The sequence below is a fragment of the Desarmillaria tabescens genome, assembly GCF_030435595.1.
Source record: "Desarmillaria tabescens strain CCBAS 213 chromosome Unknown EV420scaffold_10, whole genome shotgun sequence".
Classification (NCBI taxonomy): Eukaryota; Fungi; Basidiomycota; class Agaricomycetes; order Agaricales; family Physalacriaceae; genus Desarmillaria; species Desarmillaria tabescens.
Window position 1 is genome coordinate 156,358 of NW_026848309.1, and position 24,403 is coordinate 180,760.

General features: G+C 47.1%; 11 protein-coding genes and 1 non-coding gene across 12 annotated transcripts; 6 read left to right on the top strand and 6 right to left on the bottom strand.

Annotated features, from left to right (window-relative positions):
• Positions 1–1,426: 1,426 nt before the first annotated feature.
• On the top strand, positions 1,427–3,589 carry EV420DRAFT_1639954 (uncharacterized protein; the record flags this gene model as incomplete). The annotated part of the gene is made up of 3 exons (XM_060477039.1): positions 1,427–2,493; positions 2,551–2,793; positions 2,851–3,589. The coding sequence occupies 3 exons, from the start codon at positions 1,427–1,429 to the stop codon at positions 3,587–3,589; spliced, it is 2,049 nt and encodes a 682-aa protein (XP_060333398.1).
• A 1,191-nt stretch (positions 3,590–4,780) lies between these two features.
• Positions 4,781–5,249, bottom strand: EV420DRAFT_1266403 (CHY zinc finger-domain-containing protein; the record flags this gene model as incomplete). Its single annotated transcript, XM_060467327.1, has 3 exons — positions 4,781–4,862; positions 4,912–4,979; positions 5,037–5,249. Coding segments are annotated over 3 exons (363 nt in total), but the record flags the coding sequence as incomplete, so codon positions are not given.
• A 161-nt stretch (positions 5,250–5,410) lies between these two features.
• EV420DRAFT_1526506 (mitochondrial genome maintenance MGM101-domain-containing protein) lies at positions 5,411–6,458 on the bottom strand. The gene is made up of 5 exons (XM_060472421.1): positions 6,134–6,458; positions 5,934–6,081; positions 5,755–5,883; positions 5,631–5,708; positions 5,411–5,571 (listed from the first exon to the last, which is right to left on the bottom strand). Exons 1-5 carry the CDS (start codon positions 6,444–6,446, stop codon positions 5,514–5,516), a joined length of 726 nt encoding a protein of 241 aa, XP_060333400.1. The 5' UTR covers positions 6,447–6,458; the 3' UTR covers positions 5,411–5,513.
• A 135-nt stretch (positions 6,459–6,593) lies between these two features.
• EV420DRAFT_121209 (cell division control protein 14, SIN component-domain-containing protein) lies at positions 6,594–8,406 on the top strand. The gene is made up of 6 exons (XM_060466380.1): positions 6,594–6,706; positions 6,761–6,899; positions 6,950–7,027; positions 7,078–7,202; positions 7,253–7,488; positions 7,541–8,406. Exons 1-6 carry the CDS (start codon positions 6,653–6,655, stop codon positions 8,328–8,330), a joined length of 1,422 nt encoding a protein of 473 aa, XP_060333401.1. The 5' UTR covers positions 6,594–6,652; the 3' UTR covers positions 8,331–8,406.
• Positions 8,407–8,481: 75 nt separating this feature from the next.
• On the bottom strand, positions 8,482–8,865 carry EV420DRAFT_1639958 (uncharacterized protein; the record flags this gene model as incomplete). Its single annotated transcript, XM_060477040.1, has 2 exons — positions 8,482–8,745; positions 8,797–8,865. The coding sequence occupies 2 exons, from the start codon at positions 8,863–8,865 to the stop codon at positions 8,482–8,484; spliced, it is 333 nt and encodes a 110-aa protein (XP_060333402.1).
• A 98-nt stretch (positions 8,866–8,963) lies between these two features.
• On the top strand, positions 8,964–9,048 carry EV420DRAFT_t96. Its single transcript has one exon. It is a non-coding gene; the product is annotated as a tRNA-Cys (tRNA).
• A 1,763-nt stretch (positions 9,049–10,811) lies between these two features.
• Positions 10,812–12,355, bottom strand: EV420DRAFT_1639959 (uncharacterized protein; the record flags this gene model as incomplete). The annotated part of the gene is made up of 5 exons (XM_060477041.1): positions 10,812–11,044; positions 11,095–11,163; positions 11,210–11,399; positions 11,456–11,664; positions 11,719–12,355. The coding sequence occupies 5 exons, from the start codon at positions 12,353–12,355 to the stop codon at positions 10,812–10,814; spliced, it is 1,338 nt and encodes a 445-aa protein (XP_060333403.1).
• A 749-nt stretch (positions 12,356–13,104) lies between these two features.
• Positions 13,105–14,667, top strand: EV420DRAFT_1477413 (uncharacterized protein; the record flags this gene model as incomplete). Its single annotated transcript, XM_060469419.1, has 4 exons — positions 13,105–13,132; positions 13,187–14,135; positions 14,185–14,457; positions 14,508–14,667. 4 exons carry the CDS (start codon positions 13,105–13,107, stop codon positions 14,665–14,667), a joined length of 1,410 nt encoding a protein of 469 aa, XP_060333404.1.
• Positions 14,668–14,729: 62 nt separating this feature from the next.
• EV420DRAFT_1639961 (uncharacterized protein) lies at positions 14,730–15,282 on the bottom strand (the record flags this gene model as incomplete). Its single annotated transcript, XM_060477042.1, has 4 exons — positions 14,730–14,883; positions 14,939–15,073; positions 15,132–15,197; positions 15,245–15,282. 4 exons carry the CDS (start codon positions 15,280–15,282, stop codon positions 14,730–14,732), a joined length of 393 nt encoding a protein of 130 aa, XP_060333405.1.
• Positions 15,283–15,698: 416 nt separating this feature from the next.
• On the bottom strand, positions 15,699–16,566 carry EV420DRAFT_1266019 (uncharacterized protein; the record flags this gene model as incomplete). The annotated part of the gene is made up of 2 exons (XM_060467304.1): positions 15,699–16,222; positions 16,269–16,566. Coding segments are annotated over 2 exons (822 nt in total), but the record flags the coding sequence as incomplete, so codon positions are not given.
• A 1,524-nt stretch (positions 16,567–18,090) lies between these two features.
• EV420DRAFT_1266632 (uncharacterized protein) lies at positions 18,091–20,646 on the top strand (the record flags this gene model as incomplete). Its single annotated transcript, XM_060467344.1, has 5 exons — positions 18,091–18,860; positions 18,910–19,286; positions 19,332–19,551; positions 19,603–19,946; positions 20,024–20,646. 5 exons carry the CDS (start codon positions 18,091–18,093, stop codon positions 20,644–20,646), a joined length of 2,334 nt encoding a protein of 777 aa, XP_060333407.1.
• A 1,609-nt stretch (positions 20,647–22,255) lies between these two features.
• On the top strand, positions 22,256–24,218 carry EV420DRAFT_1639964 (S-adenosyl-L-methionine-dependent methyltransferase; the record flags this gene model as incomplete). Its single annotated transcript, XM_060477043.1, has 12 exons — positions 22,256–22,340; positions 22,399–22,587; positions 22,640–22,698; positions 22,749–22,874; positions 22,930–22,965; positions 23,013–23,222; positions 23,284–23,469; positions 23,521–23,642; positions 23,693–23,823; positions 23,876–23,906; positions 23,963–24,134; positions 24,192–24,218. 12 exons carry the CDS (start codon positions 22,256–22,258, stop codon positions 24,216–24,218), a joined length of 1,374 nt encoding a protein of 457 aa, XP_060333408.1.
• Positions 24,219–24,403: the final 185 nt, after the last annotated feature.

Genomic DNA, 24,403 nt, shown 5'->3' on the forward strand with positions numbered 1-24,403 from the left:
CGTGAGCACCGCTGATAGATTTCAAGAGAACTGCTCCCTCCGCTCTTCGATTTTCTTGAAAGCTGCCAACAGGTTTCTTATCCAGAATCGACGATGTATTCCATGAAGTAGATAGAGTGAGAGGAATATATATTCCATGACAATTCGAGGATTGTAATCAGATTGGATCTATGGTATCCAGGAAACGTTGACAAGATGGACCAGCAGGCTGAGCAGGTGTAACACAGTGAGTCGAGTTGAGAGAACACCTCCTGCTGTACATCTTCAATCTCGTCCTTTGCACATCGGGGATCAGGTATCCTAATTGCTACCGTCTTTTGAGCCGTAGCTGGCAATTAATTTGGACTGGGCCAAAGTCAGTAGGAGTCCACTAAGAACTGCACCCTTTGTAAACCTCTCCAAAGGATCCATTTCAAACTTGGGAAATGAAAGCTATCTTGAACGCGCGAAGAAAGAAAATCTAGCTGCAGACCTATGCCATCCTACTGAACATCGGGACTCCTCATGATCCTGATGGTGGCGAATCGCAAAGTGCTCTCGCGTAATATCCACAGCCATCGTGCAAGAAGATTCACCATGCCAGTATGTTGTCAACTGGGTAAACACGAAACGTCGTGTCGTAAGATAGTGTTGAGGTCAGATTCTCAACCGAAGAGATCGACAGTGTCTTGATCCTAAAAGAAGGCAGTGGTGCTGGAAAGTGTGAAAGTATGACAAGATTTGACCAAATGAAAAGGAAAAAGCTGTCATTGAGTAAATCCAATCGGGAATTGCCGCGGTCCGACTCTGCATGCGAACGTCACCTCAACAAGGTCTGAATGGGAATTTTCTGCTGTTATTTACTTCGACAGCTGGCAAGAACTGAGGCAGGACCGCGAGAAATAGTGGCAAGATCATCTCGGATGATTCATCTGTTTGCAGTCAATCATTCTGCATGTATCTTTGGGTGAGTGCTCCGTTGGTTACAGTCAAGAGCTTCGATACAACCTTTTCTTAGTGACCATTCAAAAAGATGAAAGGGGGCAAGACGCCGTCAGTTCTTAGACGACCAACAGGTTGAATACAAGAGTCGTTACGACGGGATCAACTTGCGAGTGCTGACTATAAGAACGATGGGTCTGACTCGTTTCGCCCCCATCCTTTGATTAGAGGTTTCGTTGTCTGAGGTTTGTTCTCCCACTTGGTAAGCTTATATAGATTCTGTCACGGTTGATATAATATTCACTCGACCTCTATAGGCCAAAGCGCAATGTTGAACCACGTTATCTAACTGGTTCACAGGATTATAGAGAGCCAATAGCTTTCAACACAGATGCGACGGTTACCATCACCGTCTTAGATATATCACCCGCAGAAGGCTCACCGACTGGACGCAACAGAACACAGGCACTTCGACTTCTTCCCCTACCGTTCGAGCACATCAGAGATGTTGTTTGTGTCAACTTCTACGACACATCGGGCATTAACAGACAGCTTCGTTTCGCTCTTTTCTACCACTTCTGCTACCAATGCTGCTACTTCTACTGTCATTTCATCCTCAGTGTCAGAGCCTACGGGTTCAAGCTCATCACAGGCGACATTCCCTTCCTTTAACACCGCTCCCATACTACACTCTACCAGCTCAGCAGCTCCCCTTAACTCTGTTGTCTCCTCTAGTAAGAGAGTGACTACATCACCACTTTCCTCCTCCTCAAGGAGACCTTCGGCTGCAGGTTCTGTAGCCATCACCGCCTCAGCATTCTTGGACGCAAGGACTTCGGTCGCTGTAATCCAGTCCTCACAGACCACGATTGCTTCAAATACCACTACTTCATTCACTGAAACTCTATTGCATACTTCGTTTTCTGATTCCTCGAGTATTGATTCATCGCAAACCAAAGTGTTGGCATCCGGTTCAACTACCTCCGATGATGCGCCTTCAGACACGAGTACTCCCACATCGGCGGCCACCATGTTTGCTTCAGAGCGTACACCCACTATTACCCACGACTTCATGAGCCCTAGCAGTGGAGCCACGCCACTTACTGCATCTTACTCTTCGAGCATAATCCAGACCTCAAGTCCATCCAGAATAGCATTCACTCCTTCAACGAGCTCTTCAGCCGCATCCAATTTTTCCCATAGTTATACTAGCGGTGGAGATATAACTTCCATCACTACATCGCCAGATACAGGCTCAACTCCCAATTCGTCCAGTCAGGCGAACCACAAATGTGATTCCTTCAGTATGCTAGCGCAGTCTCCAATATCAGGGACAGCAGCTGCCACAAGCGCCGTGTCTTCTCAGCCGTCCCTTGTACGAGGACTGCCGCAGCCCTCTAATACAATTACTTCCTCACCTATGAACGCCTCGCACCCTGAGATGAGGCAATCCGAGAGCAATGACGGATTCACCAGTCCAACTCCTATTCCCGTTGATACAACTACAATGTCAGCTTACCAACATAGTAGTTCCGCTGGGTTGCAATCGGAATTATCAACATATGACCCTCTGTGTGTCCTTCTCCTTGACTTTTGCTGTCAAACAAATGGCTAAATACTGTCGAACAGCGTAAGACTAGGCAATACTATGCAGGACGGTGGTTATACTATTTATACGACAACTTTCATATCTATAAGGACTCTTTACACGTTAACGACCATAACTGTCTCACCTACCCTGACGACATCCATGCCATATACAACCGAAACGGAGGTCTTTACAACTACCTATACAGTCGCGGCCCAGGCCCCAACGTCTGTCATTACAACTACGATTGTGGTTCCTTCATCCAAAGCGGGTGACGCTTTCCGGTATGTCTTTCCACAGCACTGTACGTTGCCCACGTATCTCACTTTTGTCTCTTCAAGACCTTCGACAGCCCAGATTGGCGGTATAATTGCAGGATCCATCGGCCTTCTCGCTTTCTTAGTAGCCATCATTATCTACCTCGTCCTGCGAAAACGCAGAAGGAAGTTTGTCATCGTTTCCCCGAACAGGACTCCATGCCTTGAGTCTGACGCCGAAATAGGCGAAGATAGTGATGGCCACGATTTCCAGCGGCCCTTGACAACCCAGATTCTCGCCAGCGCCTCTGACAGCGACTCCCTTGTTCTTCCTCCTTCAGGTCGACTCGGTTACGATACTTCGAGAGTCTCCAGCTCCCCTTCTACAGTCAGCTATCGGCATTCATCGCATAGAGAGACCATTAACTCAGTGAATGACTTAACGACTGCGTATTCACCGACTTCCTCTGTGGATATTATCAATAACTCCAATGAAGAACAGTGTGCAGAGTCGTCATCATATCCCTCTGCGCAGACCGAATCCACCGAATCTCTAGCGCCAATGACACCTGGTCAGCCGGCGGATCGCCTCCCGAGCAGACTGACCCAGTCTTCCCGTAATGCATATGAAGAAGAGATCGAACGGTTACGACAAGAAGTTTCGTCTCAGACAAACCGTCTGAGGTATATGGAGCAGATGGGGCTCATGGACAGTAGATCCCCACCACCATCTTACCGCTCGCGTAGAAGTGCTATTTCACAGACTTTTGGTTCTTCCCTGTCACTGCCGCCGCCATTACCTTCGCTCGAGATTAACCACTAATGTAGTCTCGTTTAATAGGGTGTTGCTATTTACTTTATTGCGCACGAAGGGAGTAGAAGGGGTTACAATGTGAGTTCTTGGTCCCTTGTGGAGCGCCAAACAGCTTCATGATCCCCAACGGCTTCCTACTGGGTCATCCTCGTCGCTCTACCGTGTCGTATCTCTTTCATTTATTATTGTATCGCTCAGGAACTTGAACATTTTTACGCGTATTGCTTGTTTTGCTTTTCAACGGGAGAAATTGGGTGTGCAGCAGTGCTTTCGTTTTCAATTTCCTGGCTGGTACGCCTTGCCCTCTGCTCTTCGGGTTTTACTGGCACACGCAGACCATCTCTTACAGAACTAATACCCTGCTGCTTTCCGACTGTCTTGCCTCCTGTCCTCAGCACTATGCCTGGCCTGTGTATCCAACAAAGTCTGCAGTATTCTGTGCGAAGCTGCGTTCGCAGAATATGAATACGCCCGGAGTCCACGTTATCATCTAGTACGCATGGTTTACCGACATAGTAACAAGCTTCTTGTATAGCCTCGTAATCGTGTACGGTGTACAAAGCCCATGATGGGTTCCGAGTTCTCGGACGACAGTGGGGAACAAAACTGGTGTACACCGTACACAATCACGAAGCCATTCAAGAAGCCGATTTACGAAAACGAAAACGGGTCATTTCTATAACGCGACAAGGAGTAAGTAACAGAAAGTCTAAAAGGGCGATCTGCAAGCATTGTCGATTGTGAGAGTAGACTTGGAGGAGCGAGAGGAAATGGGATTTGAATCCAGAGGGCCGACAGGCAAGAAGAAGTCCTGTTGGTCGTCTGATCTGTCCGTACCCCTTCGTCGTGAGAAATGTATTCACGACATGTGTCAGTTTGAGCGCTTCAGGCTCTTTTAGTGATGAAACTAGGGAACACAAAGGAGGGTATGTCAATTTCAGAGATCAAATGGCCAGTCAACCAACGAAAGATACTCTGAGGAACGATTTGAATGCCTCTTACGACGAGAGCAAAATTGACGCGTAATGGCGACATGCATTTGATTACATCCTTCCAGCGCAACAGAGGTGCGAAACGGTGCGCTCATTGCGCCCCGGCCACAGGTATATTGCCAAAACACTGAAAAGTAACGGTGGCGGCTGGGATGATACAACCTAGAATGAATTAACTCTCAAAACACAGTAAAGTCGTTATCCACGCTCATCCCAGCCGATCCTCGAAGTCGTCCCGGGAAAAGATGGTCCGTTTCTTGGTCTCCTTCACCCGATCGTCTTTTAACATTCTGATTTCAAAGTCAGTGCTAGCACCAGCGAAGATCAATGCGGGCGCACCTAGCATCCACCCTAGCATCATCACCTTCTACACCGACGATAGCTTGCGGCGTCTTTGCTTCAATGACCTGCACATAATGTATCCAATCCAATTAATCAGTCTGATATACGGGATACAAACGCACATAATGGTTATCACAATGCGGACAATACTCGTCGCTCTCCTCGTAATTCGCCATGTCCTTACGGAAAGCCTTCTTGCACTTTTTGCATATGAAGGCCATCTCGGTTGTCCGTACCAGTGGATGCGTCTCGGATTCAGCGTGGCACTCAGCACAGTCGAACCATTTCTTGCAGCAGGGCGCTCGAATGGAGACTTGAGCGTTTAGAATGTGTTTGCTGACGATGACAGGTGTGAGACAAGAGGTGTACGTCGCGCGAAGGGCACTGACCACATCGTTAAAAGATAAGCAACGTGTGAACGTGGTAGTCACTGGGAAAGCCGTGAAAAGGCAATATTCTGGATGATCTACTCAGGTTTGCTCTTATTATTTTCATGAGGCATGTATGTAATTATGCATAGATTTATGAGAGTGGAGTGCCAGAGACATGTAGCATTACGATACATGCTTGTAAGAAGGTACAATGGATTGGCTATGCGTTTACTCTTGGTAAGGGTAAGCCAGCTTCGGGGCATCCTTGCGCCGCCACAACTTCTTCCTGTAGACATTGGGATGACTGAGAAATGGGTTTGCAAGAGGTAAATACAATGTACGAACTTTTTCTTAGTAGGGATGTGCTCGGCAAACACTTCAACACAATATTTAGCTTTGAATTCGCGAATGAATCGAGGATCCCTGAGTAGCATTAAACCCGAGTAGATTTGATCTTGAAAAAGCGCACCAAAGTTCACTAGCAATTCCCAGATCCTTGCAGCAGCGCATCAGGGCATTGCTCTTGCACGCTTCAGTAGCCGTGGGGACTCCATTGACATCAAAATACTCCTGCTCGCCTCTAGCAATGGCGACAAGCCTAAATAAAGATATTGAGAAAGAGATCCCCTAGAAAATGGACATACACACCGTCCTTGGCATACAAGAGCGTATTCCCTGCTGACAATTTTTGCACTGACATTGGTTTCACCACGAGGTGCCAAACCCCATGCACCAGGACCGAACGCCCTGTTCAGAATGCGACGGTATTTGATTTCAGGAAGGTAAAGAAGGCCATCTGTCCCAATAGGAATGAACAGGCGTGCAACGAAAAACAAAAGTTAGTGCACCTGGCTTGCATTCAACGTCGAGAGGATCCACAGGCGCAAGAAGGATGTCGGCAGCCTCTTTAGGGAAAGCCTGTTGCGAAAGACCATAGTAACTCTTGGACCAATCAGTGTGACCTTCCCTCTCGCCGCCAAAAGGCACCGGGGCGTCATTTGGCTGTGGAATCTCCGCTTCCGCATCTTCACTCGCAGTCGCGAAACCAGCAAACCTGGGGGTTCGCAGGGTAGTCCTCGACAAGACAGGTGCCGACCTGACACCCAGTCCCCGAAGCGAGCGCGACTGATTAGCCAAAACGCTCCGGACGAGGCTGGCCATTGTGGTACTACTATTCAAAAAGAGTTTACAATTTTGAAACCAAGGCATAGGTGATTTTTGAACCCTAACCCTAGCTCCACACGTGACTCCGTCGCGAAACTCTGCGGCCCGAAAGTCAACAAACAGACGCCTACAGACGCGAGACAAATTTCAACTTATCAAATTTGCACTCAACCTCCGCCACCCATTTTACGAATACATGCACCATGGATGATCAGCTGTCGAACATACGAACCCTTATACAAGACTCTCTGGATGATGCAAGTGCTTCCTTTCCACATCAATGACAGCTTGCTGACTTGCGAGCTTGATAGATTTTGTCCCCTCGTACGGCTTATGCGAGTAAAACGGCTGCCTTGCAACGCCTAGAGTGTCAACTGTCGATCTGTGCTCAAAAGAAATCAGAAATCCTTGACTTTTTCGTGGCTCTACAGCACATGTTTGAATGTAATAGTGGGTATCATGTTGGTCTGTTTCCTTCTTAGTAGTTAATCTGCGTATAGTACCGCTCAGGTTAATGCCTTGGATAGCAGAAGTTTCAGCTAAACTTGAAACCCTCTTAAATAGGGGAACACCTGACGGTTCGGTATTTTTATCATTTTGCCCGGTTCGTTATTGATGACAAGAGCAGACAGTGACAGCACCCAAATATCACAACTGTTGGACCAACTCTCACTTTCCTTGTCTCTTATTCAAGGTATTGTCATGCTGCACCCTGCCAGCAAAACGTATCTTGGTCGGAAATATCCCATAGAGGTGCGTCATCGCGGAAAAGTTTGATAATTAAATCTGATAGGCATTGGAAGATACTCATTGATCTACTCTTGACTTCACGCCATGCACCTTGTCCATCTGACCCAAACCCGTCCGGCTCACTTTTCAAAACCCGAGAATCACAGGCGCCACTGTCATCCATTGTCATGGATGCCCTCCTCTGTATCCTAGTTGATTCTTCTGCCACTCTGCGCTCGTTTGAAGAGTGCAGTGGAGTACAGGCTATCGTCAAAATTCTCAAACGCGCTGGAACTCCTCGTGAAGTTAGGTATGTCATGCCCGCGCGGTTATCTGCAATTATCTTGACATTTGAACATTAGAATGAAATGCTTGGAATTTTTGTATTTCTACCTGCTCGACGAGAGTCCTTCTGCAGAAACTGATGTTTTGAAGCATCCACCCTCCGTGCCGCTCATCGCCACTGCTCCGGCGACATCTGTTGCTACGACGTCCTTGCGACCGAAGAAACCATACATCAATGTGACGCCAGCGCGTCCGATATCACGTTACGGCTCCTCCACTTACTCCTTCTCATCTGGTTCTGGGAGCGTAGCATCTACCTCTCAATCTGGGTTCACAACGAGCTCTGGAAGCACAACCCTCTCTGCGAGCTCCAGCACCTTCTGTTCAGGTCAAACGTCGCGGTCAACGTCGGCTAGCTCTGCTAAATCCTTTTCATCAACGTCGTCTGTTGCCTCAGCCTTGACTGCTGCGTCTTCTATACAGTCATCTCCAACAAAGACGACGGCAGATCCTTTGCCAAAACCAAAAACACCGGTCAATGCCCCTTCACCGGTGTTCAAGCCGAAGCCTCTGCAAATGTTGCAGCGGGACCTTGACTTCGTACCGGAGAGTCCGCAAAGGTCCACAGCGAGCTCAGTTGCAAACACAAGCCTCTTGCGACCTCATCCCGGGAAAAGTGTGTCTCAAACAAGTACAAGATCCCGATTGGGATCTGCCTTTGTCCTTAACACGAGTCCAAATGCGACGGGGGTCACAGAAAAGGTTCGGACGACTGAGGAAAAGAAGGCAATTCTTGGTACAATGCTGGGGAATGTAAATGCGTTGGTTGAAGGTGTTCGGAAGGCGGGTGTCTGGGGACTGGGTTAGATGTCGTTTAGATATACTTACCGTATTTGAGATACCCCTTCACCCGGAATAATTCATGGACAGGAAAACACTGCAGAGAGAAGTGAGAGCATTAACGTGATTATAAACACACTGTATGATTCCACCGTGCACCCAGTCCCCCACATTTGTTCTACTTTTTCCCGGTAGCAACTTTTGCAATCGCAGCATCCATGAGCCCTTTCTCCTCGTCCTCCGTCAGATGCCCAGCATTCACCCTCGCCAGTGATGTCGCGCGCGCCTTGACTTCTTCGTCGAGGTCTTCGAACTCGTCTTGTTTCACAGCGTATATTGAATACGAGTATACCCCCACAGCGAATGCACCCAAGACAAAGCCCGTCAGAGCGTTTGGTATCCGAAAGGGTTCGCGCGCGCGTTTGAGCCCAGGAGACATGGCCTGTGTCTTCACGTTGAGCATTGGCGATACGAATTAGGAGATTGAACGTACCCCAGCTTTGGGCCTATAAGATTTGGCGACTTTGCGTGGGTCAACATATCTTTTTGACCAGCCTTCCATAGTTGAAGGTAGTAGAGGGATAAAGGGACTCATCGGACAAATACTAAATTACGAGATTCAAGAGAGAATGTGAGGCTGACATTTCGAAAGTATGTCGGGACTCCATAGCTAAGTGGTTATAGCATGAGATTGCAGCTTTCTAGCTTTATCTCGGGGTCGCGTGTTCGAGTCACGCTGGGGTCTTCTTTTTAGTTTACATTCATTTTTGCTCAATGCTGACTGGTCGGTCACGGGCCACGGCGGTGGTCCTACGCTCCTGACTCCTAGAGTTCTCGACTCTAGAGGATGATAATAGTAATGCCGTAATCGTGACATATTGTACAGATCCATAGCTGCTGGGTGGCCTGAGAAGCTTCAAAAGGAGGCTTTCCAATTTGAACACTTTATTTACCGAAGTCTTGCTGAAAACCTTAACTTTCAATCTTGCATCATCTTGACCGAAGCGGAAGACTCGTTTATCCGCAGGGGGTGGTTTGGATCAAAGTTTTTATCACTGTTTCTTACCTGTCAGATATCGAAGTAGCCGGCGTCAATACCATTTCATTGTTCAACAATGAGATTCTTGGCAGTATGTCCTGTAATTGCCATTATAAATACCTATGATGCACATCGATATCAATTGGCGCTTAAGTGTACTAGTAATAAGCAACCGAGTTGACAGACGAAAAGACTCCACCTAACTGACTGACTCTTGTGTTTGATGCTACAACAATAAAATAATTCAATACCCGTGGACTAAGCAAGGGGGGAAAGTAAACGGAATGCGTTGTCGCGTCATGGCGAGGTGAAGAGGATTCGTCGCAATCTTTATGCCTCTGCACCACCATCAAGCGATCACATGGGATCAGAAGTTGTCCTGGGTCTGGATACTTTTACAGCTGCAGCTGGGTAACCGGATGCTGTAGTGAGTGTATATCAACGGCAGAATGTGATGGTGCGCCAAAGTGTGAGAAGACTCTTCCTCTGGCAAGGTGGAGAAAACAAGCAAACTCGAACTCGGGTCGGGTCCCAGTGTGAATGAGCCAAGATTGGCACCTACTCGTCCCACATGTAAGGTCATATAACATGTGATGGCGTGTCGAGCCACCATATGTAATATGGCTTAAAGGTAGTCAAGAGGCAGTACTCCGATAATACTCGAATAAAGGCCGATATTGGCATTGATACGTCATCAGGGGATCACTATAAATGGATGAGGAGAGGGTGCAAGCACAAGAACATCATCCCGCCCTGCCGACTTCATGCCGGCCATCAGATCACCGTGATCCCGCTTGCCTGCTCACTGTGTCGGGTGATAAGCAGTACAACTTGGTGAAATAAATCGGAAAAAATCAGGAAAAAATCATATAAATCGTGGAACGCCAGAAGGAGTATATCCCAATGTCACGGGAACACAGTAGATCGAGTCTGGGCTGTACAAAGCAAGCACATTCCGTATTCAGGAACAATAAGACCAAAAAGCGAATTGGGGTCTTCAATGACATCACGAGCCTAGCCCCAGCTACCGTCCCGCATCTCCGATCAATCAAAAACAATTATCTAACCCTCAGCTTGATCAAAACATGTGGATATCCGCTCTGAAAGCCCGACGCGCTGGCTTAGACCAACTCTTCTACCCTCGCTGTAGACCAGCTTCTCTCTGCTACCATTCAGTCATCCTGCATTAAGTTACGGATATTATAGTTTGTGCAGTATAATCAGGTGAGTAAAGTCTTTATTAAAGTCAATAGCAGCAGTCATAGTTAATTAGTGTCAGGCATAGGTGGGAGACGCGAAGAGGAGGCTTGAGACGAAGATCTGACATCCCCTGATTGACCAACATTGCGACGCTTCCAGCGTGGTGCCTCCCCCTCAGACGCCATCACATTTCGCACCCTCTTCTTACCCTTATCAGAACGTGGTTTCCGCTGACGAATAGGCACCACACCATCAGCAACCTTCTTTTGTCATTCCTCCTCCCGTCTCCGTAATTCTTCAGGGGTGAGCTCATGCCAGTGACATTTTCCGCTATCCAACGCATCATGAAGCTTACGCAGGTCTACAATGCCTTTGATATTTGATGGCGTCATAAAGGGGATGCCTTTGGGCCAGCCACGGAGCTCAACACCATACGCCTGAATGATGTGAGTATCGTACTTTTCATAATGCATCGCTGCAGTCCTAATATGACTTGCAGAGCCTATTGTATAGTGAGTAATCCATCATTATCAGCGGAAAGGATAAACTTACGGAGTTTTGTTTGGATCTTTGCAGTGATCTCGCACCGGATACCAGCGGTTGTCTCTCTCTCGTCGTGATCTGAAATTTTATCAGCTAGAGACATTGTACTCATAAGTAAACGTACTTGTGGCCTTTGAACATGCCCACATCTCAAAATGCCGTGCCATGTCGACGAGCTCCATATTAAATGTATCCCAGATAAATTCTTCTGCTCCCAAACTTGAATGAACCTGGGTCTGGAAGGCGTCGTCAAGGTGTGAGCGTGTCATGATAGAAAATGACATGGCGCCGGTTCGTACGGCCAGATTTTGGAGCTAACAGATCCAAGGTAAGTGTCTGTTTGTTAGAAGCTGAATTAAACATGACAGACCTCTTGTCCAATGTGGCCAGATGTTGCTCTAAAGTCATTACCCGCTGACAAGCTTGTGCTGCGTACTGATTTGCTTTTGACAGCCTTCTCAGCCTCAAACGCCTTTACCATCTCACTCTTTTCCTCTGGTGTGAGATTATCGTAGGTGGTATTAGCAGTGGCAACAGCCCTGAGTTTCTTGATCCCAAGACGCTTTCCAGGTGGAAGATCTGTAAGTATCATGTCATCAACTTATTCTGGGTAGACATCGAAAAGAAACACACCTGCATTGTGTTTTTTGGCCTCCATACTAATCTTTACATCCTCGAAGCATAGGCGACGTGGTTTACGATACAGGGTACCACCAACCAGGTCAAACTGGATCTGGTTTTCGTCTCGGTGAAAGGTGGAGGCAAGACGGGCAATGTCATGTTGCACTCGATCCTTAGCGTCGCGCAGCTGTTTATTGTATTCCTCGCGTCGACCTTCATTTTCCTTCCGCAAGAGAGCACGGCTTCCAGTAACGGCACTTCCCTGAGTCGTTGGCCACTCTCGAATAGGAAGAGTGGGTAGGCGAGGATTACGGCTTGCCCATGTAGTTTTCGCAAGGTCAGAGTCGTTGAGCTCCGTGCGCTCCATTGGTTCAAGGAGTGGTCGAAGAGAATCCACCGATATATGGGGAGGGAGCGAAGGTGGCTCAATGCTGTTTGTATTGACAGATGTGGTAGGAGAAAATGAACCAGGAATTGTCGAAAATTGCATGAAGGAGGCTTCTTGCATGTTACTTGTATTGCAAGCATTGGTCGGGGATCCTGTGTCATTTTCAATGAAGAGAAGAGTGGCATCTAAGTTCTGGAGCATTTCTTCGGTGAATAGAGCAGCGTAGCCATTGTCGGGGATATTTGTGCGATCTGTAAGCATGATCTCGAGGACTGCGACTCCGATTTTTGCGACGCATGATTTTATTAACTGAGCTCTAGCGAACAAACGGGCGGGTCAGGTAAACAACGCATCAACAGTCATGCCTGGAAGAACTTCTGGTGAGAGACAACATCTAGGCCCTAAATTATCACTCGTAGGGTCAGTGAACATGGTAAAAAAATAAACTCACCACATGTATTCCAAGTGCTGTTCATGCTCTGTGGCGTCAACCTCAATACTAGTTGCACGAAACATGGGAAAAGCCAAGAGGACATCATATGCACTAGTAGCGACAGCAGCGGTACATGACATCCTTTAGAAAATTCCAGAGTAGGGTCACAGCTCTTGGTGACTTTTTTCTTGAAAGTTAAGGCGAGTAACATAACGTGTGAGTGGTTGGCAGTTGCACTCGGGTTCCTGATAGACAGAGCTACAGAATTATGACTAGTACAAGCCTGAGTATTGTTGAAATTTTCATAGAGTTTATTTCAGACATGGTGTTAAACGACATTGAAACAGCCAATTGAATATGGCAGATTCAGTGGTCTAAGTCCTTGTAAACTGTAGCTAAAAATAATATTGATCCGATCAATCGTGAATTACTGTTTCTGCTCTCTCTCTCACTCTCTCATGATACTCAAGCCCTTCTCTACATCTCTCTCATAATACTGCCGCCCTGTCACTCGAATACCTCAAGATGAGTGATTCATCTGAAATAGCTCCCATCTCCAACGTACTTCTCTACTACGATGGCACACCCTTTTGCACCCCGCAGTTGTATGTCGCATTGACCGTACATTTTAGTGGTTGTAACTGAACATAAAATTGTAGCCCGCTCTGTATCTGCATCTCCGTCGACCGAGTCAAGTCTTACTGACTCGAGCGTATCCTCTTATACCCGTATTCCATCGCCCATCAAGTTCATCCCTGCCTCCAAGCCAACCACTCCCCTGCGAATTGCCATCCCTCCAGTCAACCTGACTCCGCAGGAAAAGGCCATGCTCACCTTCATAGATCTTTGTACTCCCGCAAACTCTCCGGTCTCTGATACACTGTCTGACTCTGAAGTCATCGAACTAGCTTCAGCCCCCACTGCACCAACCACTGAGGCTCTCCCGACCTCTATTTCTGGGAGCTCGTGGATACGGAACGCCCTCTCTGGTCCTCCTGCGTTTGATACGCTCATGGACAGCCCAAAGGGAGGGCTCCAAACACGCCCGGCCACTCCGGAGACTCCTACCAAGCCGGGACCTCCTAGACGTGGTATCCGCAGCTCTTATGGCCTACCAGTATCAGACGAGCGCTACAAACAGCTCTGCAGCACGTCACTTCCCATTGGCAACCCATCTGAGAGTCAAGCCAATTCTCCCACCATACACGCTAGCCAGGCCCCTCTCCCTTCCAATTCACCCAAGATCGACTATGAACAGTTAGCAAAGAAGAACATTGAGACGAAGCGGGGTCCAGATGGATCATATGGAGATTGGGTTCTTCCGACGATGGTGAAAGGGGCGAAACGTACTACGCTCAAACATGCGATGCCTATCCAGAGACCGATCATGGTCATGAACAAGCGTCCCCGGGCTCCTGGCCCCCGCCACCGTGAAACTTGGGATACCGACTTCGAAGGCCATCAAAAGGACATCACACCATGGAACGACAATGACCCCAGGTCGATGCTTGATCTTCCATTCAAAAAAATCAGTGCTCCACTCAAGGACAAGACGTCGTCCTTTTGGGTTGTTACGCGAGGTGCACTCATGGGCGTGTTTGATAAAGAGTAAGTGATACTCTCAAATTATATCTCGTTCTCTTATTCAATAAAACAGGGAGGACGTTTTGAAGAGCACACGAGGATTTTCATTTGCTGTAATCAAGGGTTTTCCTGACCAGTTGAATGCTTTGCTTGTGTGGGACACTGCATGGAAAGATCACCTCATCGGGCGAAATGCAGCACCCAATAAATTTCCGGATCCCATGCAGTCATTTGATGACGAGCAATCAGGGAAAATCGGGCTGTTTGATAAAGGTAAAGTTCCTGACAAGCAGAAGCTGTACTGGGTGGTAATTGCCAGTCTCGCCCCCAAGATCTATACCACGTAGTAAGTTATTTAAAATTTTATGATATACTTTTGTATTTATCCTTTGACAGTGAAACCACATTGAACGCCGCTGGAAAAATCAACTATAGCCTTGTAAAAATTGCATTCTCCGAGAGGCGCGCACTTGATGCCCTTCATGACGCAGTCGGGCGTAAACAAGTTGAATATGTTACATCCAAGCCCCGTCCCTCCATCCCCAACACTGCGTAGTTTTTTTCCATCTCGTAATCTTTGTGTTGCCGCATGTTCGCATAAAATATCCAAAAAAATGTCTATTGATTCTGGGTACTCAATATAGTGTTATGTTCCTGTTCTCGGTGCTGAATATCTTCTAAAGAATAATCATCGGGTTGTTTAAGATGTCCAATGCGGTGCTTGTATTCGGGCATGTTGTCAAGGTTATTCTCCCAACCCTGCATATATGCACTGCGTTGAAGAGTGGGTTAATCAATCACATGAAGGCTAGAAGAAAAGGACGTACGTTAGCCTTCTGTCGGCCTCTTTAACCCCTAGTATGTATCGATGCTTCTGACGGTACTTTGCCTGAGATGCATGGGCCGCGTCCTTCAATGCCGACTGTGTTGCTGCATCAAGTGTCTTGATTTCCTGACGTCTTCTGTACACCATATGTTCATTGTTCAGTATAGAGAATACAAATTCTGAGACTCACTTACCTTCGCATCCGCTCTCTCGCTTCCTCTCGCTTCCTCTCTAATTTTTGTCGTTCTATCAATGAAGCTCTGTGCAATAATGAGTGAATAGCGTAAATAATAAGGACACTACGCACCTCAAGGACTCATAGCCACGTGGCTTCTGAGGCAACATTCTTCACAACGAAGTGTAAAGATTAATTGTTCCTGACCACATTCCCTCATTGAGGGCTGGTTCCGGGACTTGTAGACAGTTCGGACAGTCGTTCCGAATTATAACGTGGTGAGTTCGCTCTCCTTTGAAAGGTGTCTGTTAGTATGGCTTATCTGCACATGTAACTAGTTAAGATTTCATGGCTGAAGGATATTCTGATACATCGTTTCGTGTTTATTCATTTAAATAGTTTACACGATGTGTTGTGAAGCCTAATTTGAATCAAATATTCTGGTCATGACATTTGAAACCGATGTTCACAAATTCGCTACAGTATTAGAACAGCTTCTCATTCAAGTTCGGTCTACAGTGCCATGATATTTCACTCAGACTAGTCTTAGAGTTACAGAATTCATAATAGTCAATATATTGAACATCTACCGTTTGCGTGTAGTAAATAATTTCAGCCCCCTTGCCCAAACTCTCTCCTTGCGCATCTGGAGGCCAACCTTCTCGACACATTGACCATTTTCTATTATCTCTCGATCTGACTTGAAGCCATTATAAACCCAACGGAACAGGCCGGCAGCAGTAAATTGCGTGAAGGAAAATCGCAACTCGCCTGGTTGGATGGGGACGTTTGAATGTTCGAGGAGGGCAGACGGAAAAATGATCGTGCTTCCTGCCGGAAATTGAATCACAAGCTTGAGGTCCCACAGGATCAAATGACCGCCCTGCTTGGAATCGAAATTTCCACCGGCATATACTGGACACATCCCGAGAACGTAGTTGAGGTAGTCTCGATGTCGGAAGGTGGAAGTGGAGGGCCCGAGATTGAACGTAGCTGCTGCAAAGGAGGAATTCACCCAGTTTCGGCGGAGACGGCTGTCGTTCTGTATTAGGTTGTTGAGAATTTTCTCATATTCCTTCCGCAAGTTAGGAAACGCAGTTTCGTAAGCACCTAGATAAGTGTCAGCGAGCTGGAACAATAAAAGACATAACCTTACGATCGATAAATCCAACCAGCCGTTGGACCCAAGGATTGGTGCGAAGTTGATCAAGGGCATGAACGTTGGCTGGGCGGTTCCTAAGGTTTCCCGGACGTTTCTGGCCACCACCATAGGAAATTCCTATGCTGAGCTGAGTGTAGTTGCCTCGGTGGTGATGACTATCGGCGTCAGACACAGAACATTGTGCGAGGGCACCTTCAAATGCTCTCCACACGCCGTCTTTTACCTCCTCAGACCGTTCACGTGGCTGCCCGGCGAGGTAGACGATGATGCGATGTTGAATATCCAGAATAGGGTAAGGATCGCTGTAAATAATTCAGATAGAAGTAAAGGGGAATGACGAGGAGAGACGTACACGCCATTCCATTCCACTAATGTAAACCCATGCTTCAACAGAAAATCCAACGTGTATGACATCCTATCGTACTCGTTTCGCTGTCCAGTAAACCCATACCCCTTCGCGTTGTAAGTGGTAGACAGCGAGGGCGCGCTTTCGAAGAGTTTACGGGTCACTTCCTTGACCTTGGTACCGAAGGTCTGCTGGTATTGATATCGAGCAAACGTACGTCGCAGGCGATGAGATGATGATGGCTTGGAGGCAGGGGGAAGTGCTGGGGTTGCTGGGGGAGAAGGAGAAGTAGCGTTTGAAGGAGGGGAGCTGGGCTTCGTCTGGCTGTATAGCGGTTGAGCAAAAACCGATGGCTCGATATCAATGATGTCTTGCTCGTTCGACGGGGGCGGTATCATTGCTATGTCCTGCAGACTGTCGATATCCAGGCATACATGGATGGCACCATCGTGGGTGTATGGCGAGAAGTAGCCAGCTGCAGAGATGGGGTAAGTTCACCAGGAATCTGGTGCTGTTCTCCAAGGGCGGAGACAGCGAACCTTCAGTCCTAGCAGTCTTGCTAGAGGCCTCCATAGCTTGGTGTACCGCATAGTCACAGGCATCTGGCTTTTTGAATCCTGGAGAGCTTGCGGGCAAAGGTGGTGCAGCAGGTTACCGGCCGTTGTGAGTTACCGGATATTACTTTACCGAGTTCCGCGGCGGCAAAAATGAACATCATGTGACTGTAGTCACATAGCTTCGCGTGGCTTTGGTAACGAACCGCGTGGCGCGATTTTTGACTTATTGCATGGCGACAGGATGCGTCGTAAAGGAATTTCAGTCAACCTCTATGATAATGCTGGCAATTCAACTCAGCATAACCTCTCCCAAGCTAGTGTGCACAAGTTCAAAAATCGAAACATGCAAGAGCGTGTTTCATATCAAAAGAGTATGTAGTCCAACTCACTTAGCTATTTTTTCAAGTTGAACCCATGGACAGCGTTAACATCTCACCAGCTTCAAAATCTGGAAAGCTTTTGCCACAGCGCTGATACCTTCGAGGATGATGATGATCCTAATTGGATCACTCTCGAAGATGTCGTGTGTGGCAACGAATCCTTGGAAATAAGCCATGCTGGCAGAGAGTTTGAACAACTTCGTGATGCTATGCATCCAAAGTGAGTCCAATTGCTTTTAAATGCATAGGTCTGCTCCATGAGTGCCATAGGAAACATGCCGATGGACGAGGTCAACGTGATAGAACCCAATGGCGCAATGAGGCATTTGACGGATGTATGGATGGAGCTGTAGATGCATATCTAGCATACAGCTACCATAGCTCTGGGGGTGGAGGCGTGGCTAGCTATGAAAGTTCGGATATTGATGGCTCATTAAGAGTTCGTGTCGTTGACTTTGATAGTAAGTTCTCACTATCTATGCATTGCGTGGCCATGCTCAAATGTTTCAGGCAACTCATTTAAAGATATACCTATGCTTAAAATAGACAACACCGTTGTTGCTGCCATGGTTCGACACGGTCTGCTGCCTTGTGCCCCTTACACCCCCAGGGTTGTCATCACCATCAAAACTATGGAAACTTTTCATCTGTGCCATCTCCAATGCCCTCAGTTTTCTGTCCAAGCCTTCGTTCGAGCTCTATGTGACTTGCATCAATCTCCGTGCCATTCCCATCTTCAGGAGCAGTTTCGGATATGTTATGATGTCTATATCGAAATTCTCTGCCAGGTAGATCAGCGTGTTATGAATGCTCTCTCCCGAGATGAACCTGACTGGCGGCTTCGGAACTGCTATCCTGCATGTACATTCACGGTGAAGGACGAACCTGCACTGGAGTTCAAAATGCTCCTCGCAATTGACGGGAATAACTTGCTGCGACGACTGAGCGAGAACTCAACAGAGTCTGCCAGCGAAGAGATGGGCGATAGCTTCGCGATGAATCATACTGAACCGGCTCGTCGAGCAAGGATTGACTTGCGAGAGGTGTCAGGGTGGGGAAATTATTATGTCTCCCGAGCACATGTGGAAGAGTTCTCGAAGGAGGCAATTGGTGAAATACTCACAACCGATACTGACCCCGAAAATCCGATGGAGCCCAGCCCATGCACGGAAAGATGGGCAAATATGGTAAACGATTTGACTTCAAGGATGTGGGGCATATACGATGAGACAGGGATCTTCCTCTCTGTTTGTCGACACGGTTTTGTTCTGCTGGTAGCAGATATGATTAAAAGTGGAGAGCTGTGCATCATTCACACCTTGAACAATGCTCAGTTCTAACTGGCAGGTCAGAGCAAAATATCCACTGGCTATCATTGATAAGCTTATTGATGTTCTTGGGGACAAACTCGGTGTAGGCTACGATGTTGGATGCAAATTCGGGACTACTATCAACAGATCGCCTATAGGGCCAAAAGCAAGGCTTCATCATTATCGCTCTTTGGTTGGACTGTTTCATGGTCATGCTCATAACCGCCGTTGTCAGCTGTGCAATCTTGGAACATACATTCTCGGTATGGGACTGGAGGACCTGGAAACCTGCGAGCGTTGGTTTTCTAAAAGCAACTCTTTAGCGTCTTCAACACGGCATATGTCGGCATATCATCGGCGGCTTGCTATCATCATGTATATGCACCACGTTGATAGGAATGATGCTTACGAGAATCTCAGTATGTCATATAACTCTCCCTCGAAACTTTACTTATAATTTACAGGTAAATTCCTATGCAGCAATTATAAGCAAGCTCTGAAAATAATCAAGGAGATTCCAGCTCTTGTCCAGACTATGGATGTCCTTGGAATCGAATCACAGTCCGAGTTCGATAAATGGCTACAGGAGGAGAAAGAATACTTGAACGGTCTTACTAAGGAGCCAGAGTTTGAGACTTGCGCTATGGAGTACTACTCTCAGCTTGTCGAGTTCTACATGCTTGAGTATGTTTCTGTATCTCTACTCGGACATTTTTTCTGATGTAACCGTAACAGGGCAAAACTGGCTAAAACCAGGGTCGAACATAGTGACATCATCACACCGGAAACATTCACCCAGTCAAGAGACAAAACTAGTAGAAAGGAAACAGCTCGAAGGCATTTAATAGAGAAGACACGCAAGCAGCTACAAAATGTCCAGCACATGGAATTACTCCTTAACATTGGTGGCGAGCATGAACGCTGGGCTCCCGGTATGGCAGCATGGGAGTCGGCACAGACTCTGGTACGAACAAGAGATTATCGACGGTGCCTGAATAATTTGGAGGCCCTTGTTGTTTCCCGGATATTTGAACTTACGAAGATGAATATGTCTAAAACTGGTAAGTCATACCTGATATGTATCATTGCATATGTACTCAATAAAATAATCTGACAGGCTACAAACAATGACGACATATCGGGAATGCACTCAAAGTACGCTCGAAAACTATTCAGGTGGCATTGACCAAATACAATGCCGCTGCTAAGGCGATGAGCCCACCACGACCACCACTGCAGTGGGATCAGGTTGTGGAATATGCATTTTTAGCCAACTTCGACTTACTCAGAAATGCCCGGGAGGATATAATCAAGAAACCATGGGCAAATCCCAATGGACGGGCCGCAATGGATGGGTATTTCAAGTTACAGCGAGCGTATGAGGAGATTGACCGCCTTAACGTTGAGATCAAGCGTGTCGTAACCTTCATCCGCCACGAGGATATCTACTTATGTCAGCGGGAGCAAGAATTATCATCGACGGATCCAATGCTTGCTTTCCAAATTGCTCGGTACCGACAACAGTGGAGTCGCTTTGATGATTTGCATATGAAACGGTTTTCAGCTTTATCTGGAGAGCCCGGATTCACTGGAAGTATAGTACCCGGAGAACTTTCAGAACCTCGCTCAGGATTTGGCAATGGCATAGGTTTTAATGACAAGAGTGACAAGAGTATCCATAGAAACAAAGAATCTGTGGATGAGGGTGAGTCTGAGAATGATGATGGGAGCGAAGTTGATGAGGAAGCTATACAGATATATACTGCTATTGGTGAATAGGAATAGGGTATTTTACGTAGGTTATCCAATTCCAAGTCCTGTCTACAGTCTGCACCAGCGTGTCGGGCTTTCGGAGCGGATATCCACATGTTTTGATTGAGCTGAGGGTTAGATAATTGTTTTTGATTGATCGGAGATGCGGGACGGTAGCTGGGGCTAGGCTTGTGATGTCATCGAAGACCCCAATTCGCTTTTTGGTCTTATTGTTCCTGAATACGGAATGTGCTTGCTTTGTACAGCCCAGACTCGATCTACTGTGTTCCCGTGACATTGGGATATACTCCTTCTGGCGTTCCACGATTTATATGATTTTTTCCTGATTTTTTCCGATTTATTTCACCAAGTTGTACTGCTTATCACCCAACACAGTGAGCGGGCAAGTGGGATCACGGTGATCTGATGGCCGGCATGAAGTCGGCAGGGCGGGATGATGTTCTTGTGCTTGCACCCTCTCCTCATCCATTTATGGTGATCCCCTGATGACGTATCAATGCCAATATCGGCCTTTATTCGAGTATTATCGGAGTACTGCCTCTTGACTACCTTTAAGCCATATTACATATGGTGGCTCGACACGCCATCACATGTTATATGACCTTACATGTGGGACGAGTAGGTGAAGATTGGATACTCTCAGAGATCAGGCGTAACCAATTGAACACACTGCCAACCGTGGAGGTTGAGTGCTGGATTTATTTCGCGTTTGCAAAAAGACGCTCTCGTCTAGCTCTCGTCATGTCGTCCGGAGGCAATTAGACTTTCCATACTCACAAGGCTCCCACCTGAGTCCCAACTGCCGTCACAGTTTTTTGCCTCACCCGGAGAGAAATGGTACTCTTCCGACTGTTTCCAGAGATATCTAAGTCGCACATGGAAGCTATCCCTAAGAAGATCACAATCACGGCGGAAAGATGGACATGAGAAAGATATACTAACGTACCAGTACAATTCGATTTCAAAAAGAGGTTGGACTCGGACATCAGCCTAACTTCAAGGAATCTATGATATCCTTCGCATTCAGTGCTATCATGATATAACTGGGCATGATAACAGCAGAAACCCGAGTATGACGAAGTCGGGCTTGAAAACAAAGTTGTTTGTTGATGATCAAGAGATCTGGAAGGCCAATGGCAAACCAGATTCTTGTGTTGTTGGGACGTCGACGTCAGATAGCCGACTAAGCGCCTTGGGAGGAGAGTTAATAGAATCAACCCACTAGGAGAAGCCCCAAACCTGCTAAGTCAGTCGGCTCCTGTCCGCTTGGCGGGCAACCGCCGCCGACGTTGCGCCGAACCATTACATCATCAAAGCGGAAGCCACTGATCTTGCACTGATCTATCTGCTTTTGATTGAAACTTGTTCAACGACTGCCACCACGTGCACGGCGCTGAAGCTGTATCACTGAACGGGACGTTTAATTGCAAGCGCTGTTGTTGGTCTCTAAGGGCCTCTTTTGCCTAGTAGTCCCTGACAAGCATCTGCGACAACTTTTCTGTTGCGTTATGTGCCCGAGCCTCCCTGAAATGGGAGTGGCTAGCACAATATATATTGCAGCAGTAATGGCCTACATGTTGTATACCGTTTCCTTGCATTCACAGTTTTTACTGAGATGTCTCCATCCTATGCCGCACTGCCCCTGCCGTCTTTTTCTGCCGTTCAGAGAGGACGATTCTGGTCTACTTTCGTTGCGTTTGGTATGTACCCGTCGGCTTATTGCCTACGGAGCACGTTTCTGACCGCTATCTTTGATAGCACGTTCCACTATCGTCGCTTCCCTCAACAAAGGTATAAAAGAGGGGCTGCTAGAAATCACCGACTGTGATGGGACTATCTGGAAATTTGGCACATACAATCCAGCTTCAGCAGGCTATCGCGAGGGCAAGCTTATCATCAAGGATGAAACTTTTTGGGTTCGGGTTTATCTGTCGTATGATGTTGGATGTTAGCTTCCGTTATTTCCTTTACTTCGCGCACTCACTACGTGCCATGGCAGTTTCTGAGGCGTACATGAATGCTGAAGTGAGCTCACCTTATATGAAGGAAGTGTTGAATGTAAATCTACGCATCTCTCATCGATAAAACGGCTGACCTCTCTGTCCCAGATCTATATTGATAATTTCCCCCATATGAGCGGGGTATGGTCCTTGACCTATAAGGTCAGGTCTATCCTAGACCGCATCGTCATACATCGCTTCTTGAGCCATGGCTTGAATCAATCCATTCTCAACGTACGTTTTTACTTGAACTGCATCAGATCTGTATTGGCTTAATTCCTTTATCCAGGTTGCAGGCTACGATGCGGCGAATGACTTGTACAAAGTAATTCCATCTGTTTCTTTGTAGGATTTTTATGAAACCAAAACCAGGCCTTCCTCAGTCAAGAGATGCAATATTCTTGTCCTATCTGGAGCGATGAAGAAGGCGGCGTCCGAGGTGATCTAACTGGACGAAGATTTCGTGGCGATCTTGAACGTGCTCAGGAACGTAAGATTGAATACGTACTGAAGAAAGCTAGATTACTTCCCGGGCACCGTGTGCTGGAGATAGGGAGTGGGTGGGGCAGCCTCGCTATCGCGGTGGGAATGAATTCCTAATCTGTCACTGGACAGTAAATATTGACTTTTTCTCCCTCTGAAGGCAGCTAGGATGGGATGTACCGTCGATTCCTTGACGTTGTCGGTAGAACAAAAGGTATTGGCGGAGGAGCGAGTCAAGGAAGCAGGATTTGAGTCCCAAATTCAAATTCATTTGATGGATTACAGAGGAATGCCTTCAAGCTTCGAAAAGGCTTTTGACGCCTGTATTGCCCTGGAGATGGTCGAGGTAAACCTTCTATCACAATTCGTAGACCAAATGTTCACACTGTCCCTACAGGCCGTCGGAGTCCCATACATGTCAACCTTTATCAGAACCATTGATTGGGCATTGAGAGATGGCAACGCCGCTGTCGTTCTTTCTGCAACATGCTACCCAGATGCCATGTTTAGCCCATACCAGTACCGAATTTCTTTCTAGCATGCATCCTTTGCTCATCGACTTTCATCAGGGGTGATGATTTCATCCGGAAATATCATTGGCCATATGCCGTACCTCTCAGCGCTACTTGGCTTGCACAGCAATTCCAGACGGCTGCTCGAGGACACCTATCTCTGGAAAGTGTTGAGGACTACGGTCCACGTACGTCTTGGGTAGCCCGTGCAACTGATTTCCAACTCAATACCTATCGCAGATTATTGCCGATGTCTGCGTGAATGGGCGAGGTCAGATCCAATTTCTCCTGTGCTCTTTGCTGAGCTTCTTACCTTAAAATCAATAGGCGTCTCGAAGAGAATTGGACACCAGAACTTATATCGTCTCTACAAGAGCGGTACCCAGAATTTTTGAATGCGCATGCTTTGAATGCCTACAAACGAAGATGGCTTTACATGTTTCTTTACATGGAAGTAGTCTACTCGCGTGTCTGGCTGACACTTCATTATTGGACTTTTGTACGCCCGGTCAGTTGACACCGTCATATTTTTCATCTGCGCCTAAATTTCTTTTAGGGATACCCTGCTATCGAATGCACCTAATTTCCCTCGGCCACACACTCCCTCCGTATTTCAGCACTCGATAGTTCATGAACATTGTATTTCGGACTTTGGAGGAGGGTGTCGTGATGGGTTTTGCCCTTACTGCAAGACACCTTCCTCGATACTAAATGTTCTATCGTAGTTTTTATTTTATTTTATAATACCCATACTTGCTACCGGGATAT

Bases quoted from the DNA above. Each gene is read 5' to 3' on its own strand.
- EV420DRAFT_1526506 (XM_060472421.1), bottom strand. From the start codon at position 6,446: ATGGCCAGCCTCGTCCGGAGCGTTTTGGCTAATCAGTCGCGCTCGCTT. The intron at 6,082-6,133 runs GTGCACTAACTT...CTATTGGGACAG, and splicing joins CGACGTTGAATGCAAGCCAG to ATGGCCTTCTTTACCTTCCT. The intron at 5,572-5,630 runs GTTCGTACATTG...CAATGTCTACAG, and splicing joins CACATCCCTACTAAGAAAAA to GAAGAAGTTGTGGCGGCGCA.
- EV420DRAFT_121209 (XM_060466380.1), top strand. From the start codon at position 6,653: ATGGATGATCAGCTGTCGAACATACGAACCCTTATACAAGACTCTCTG. The intron at 7,028-7,077 runs GTTCGGTATTTT...TGACAAGAGCAG, and splicing joins AAATAGGGGAACACCTGACG to ACAGTGACAGCACCCAAATA. The intron at 7,489-7,540 runs GTATGTCATGCC...TTTGAACATTAG, and splicing joins GGAACTCCTCGTGAAGTTAG to AATGAAATGCTTGGAATTTT.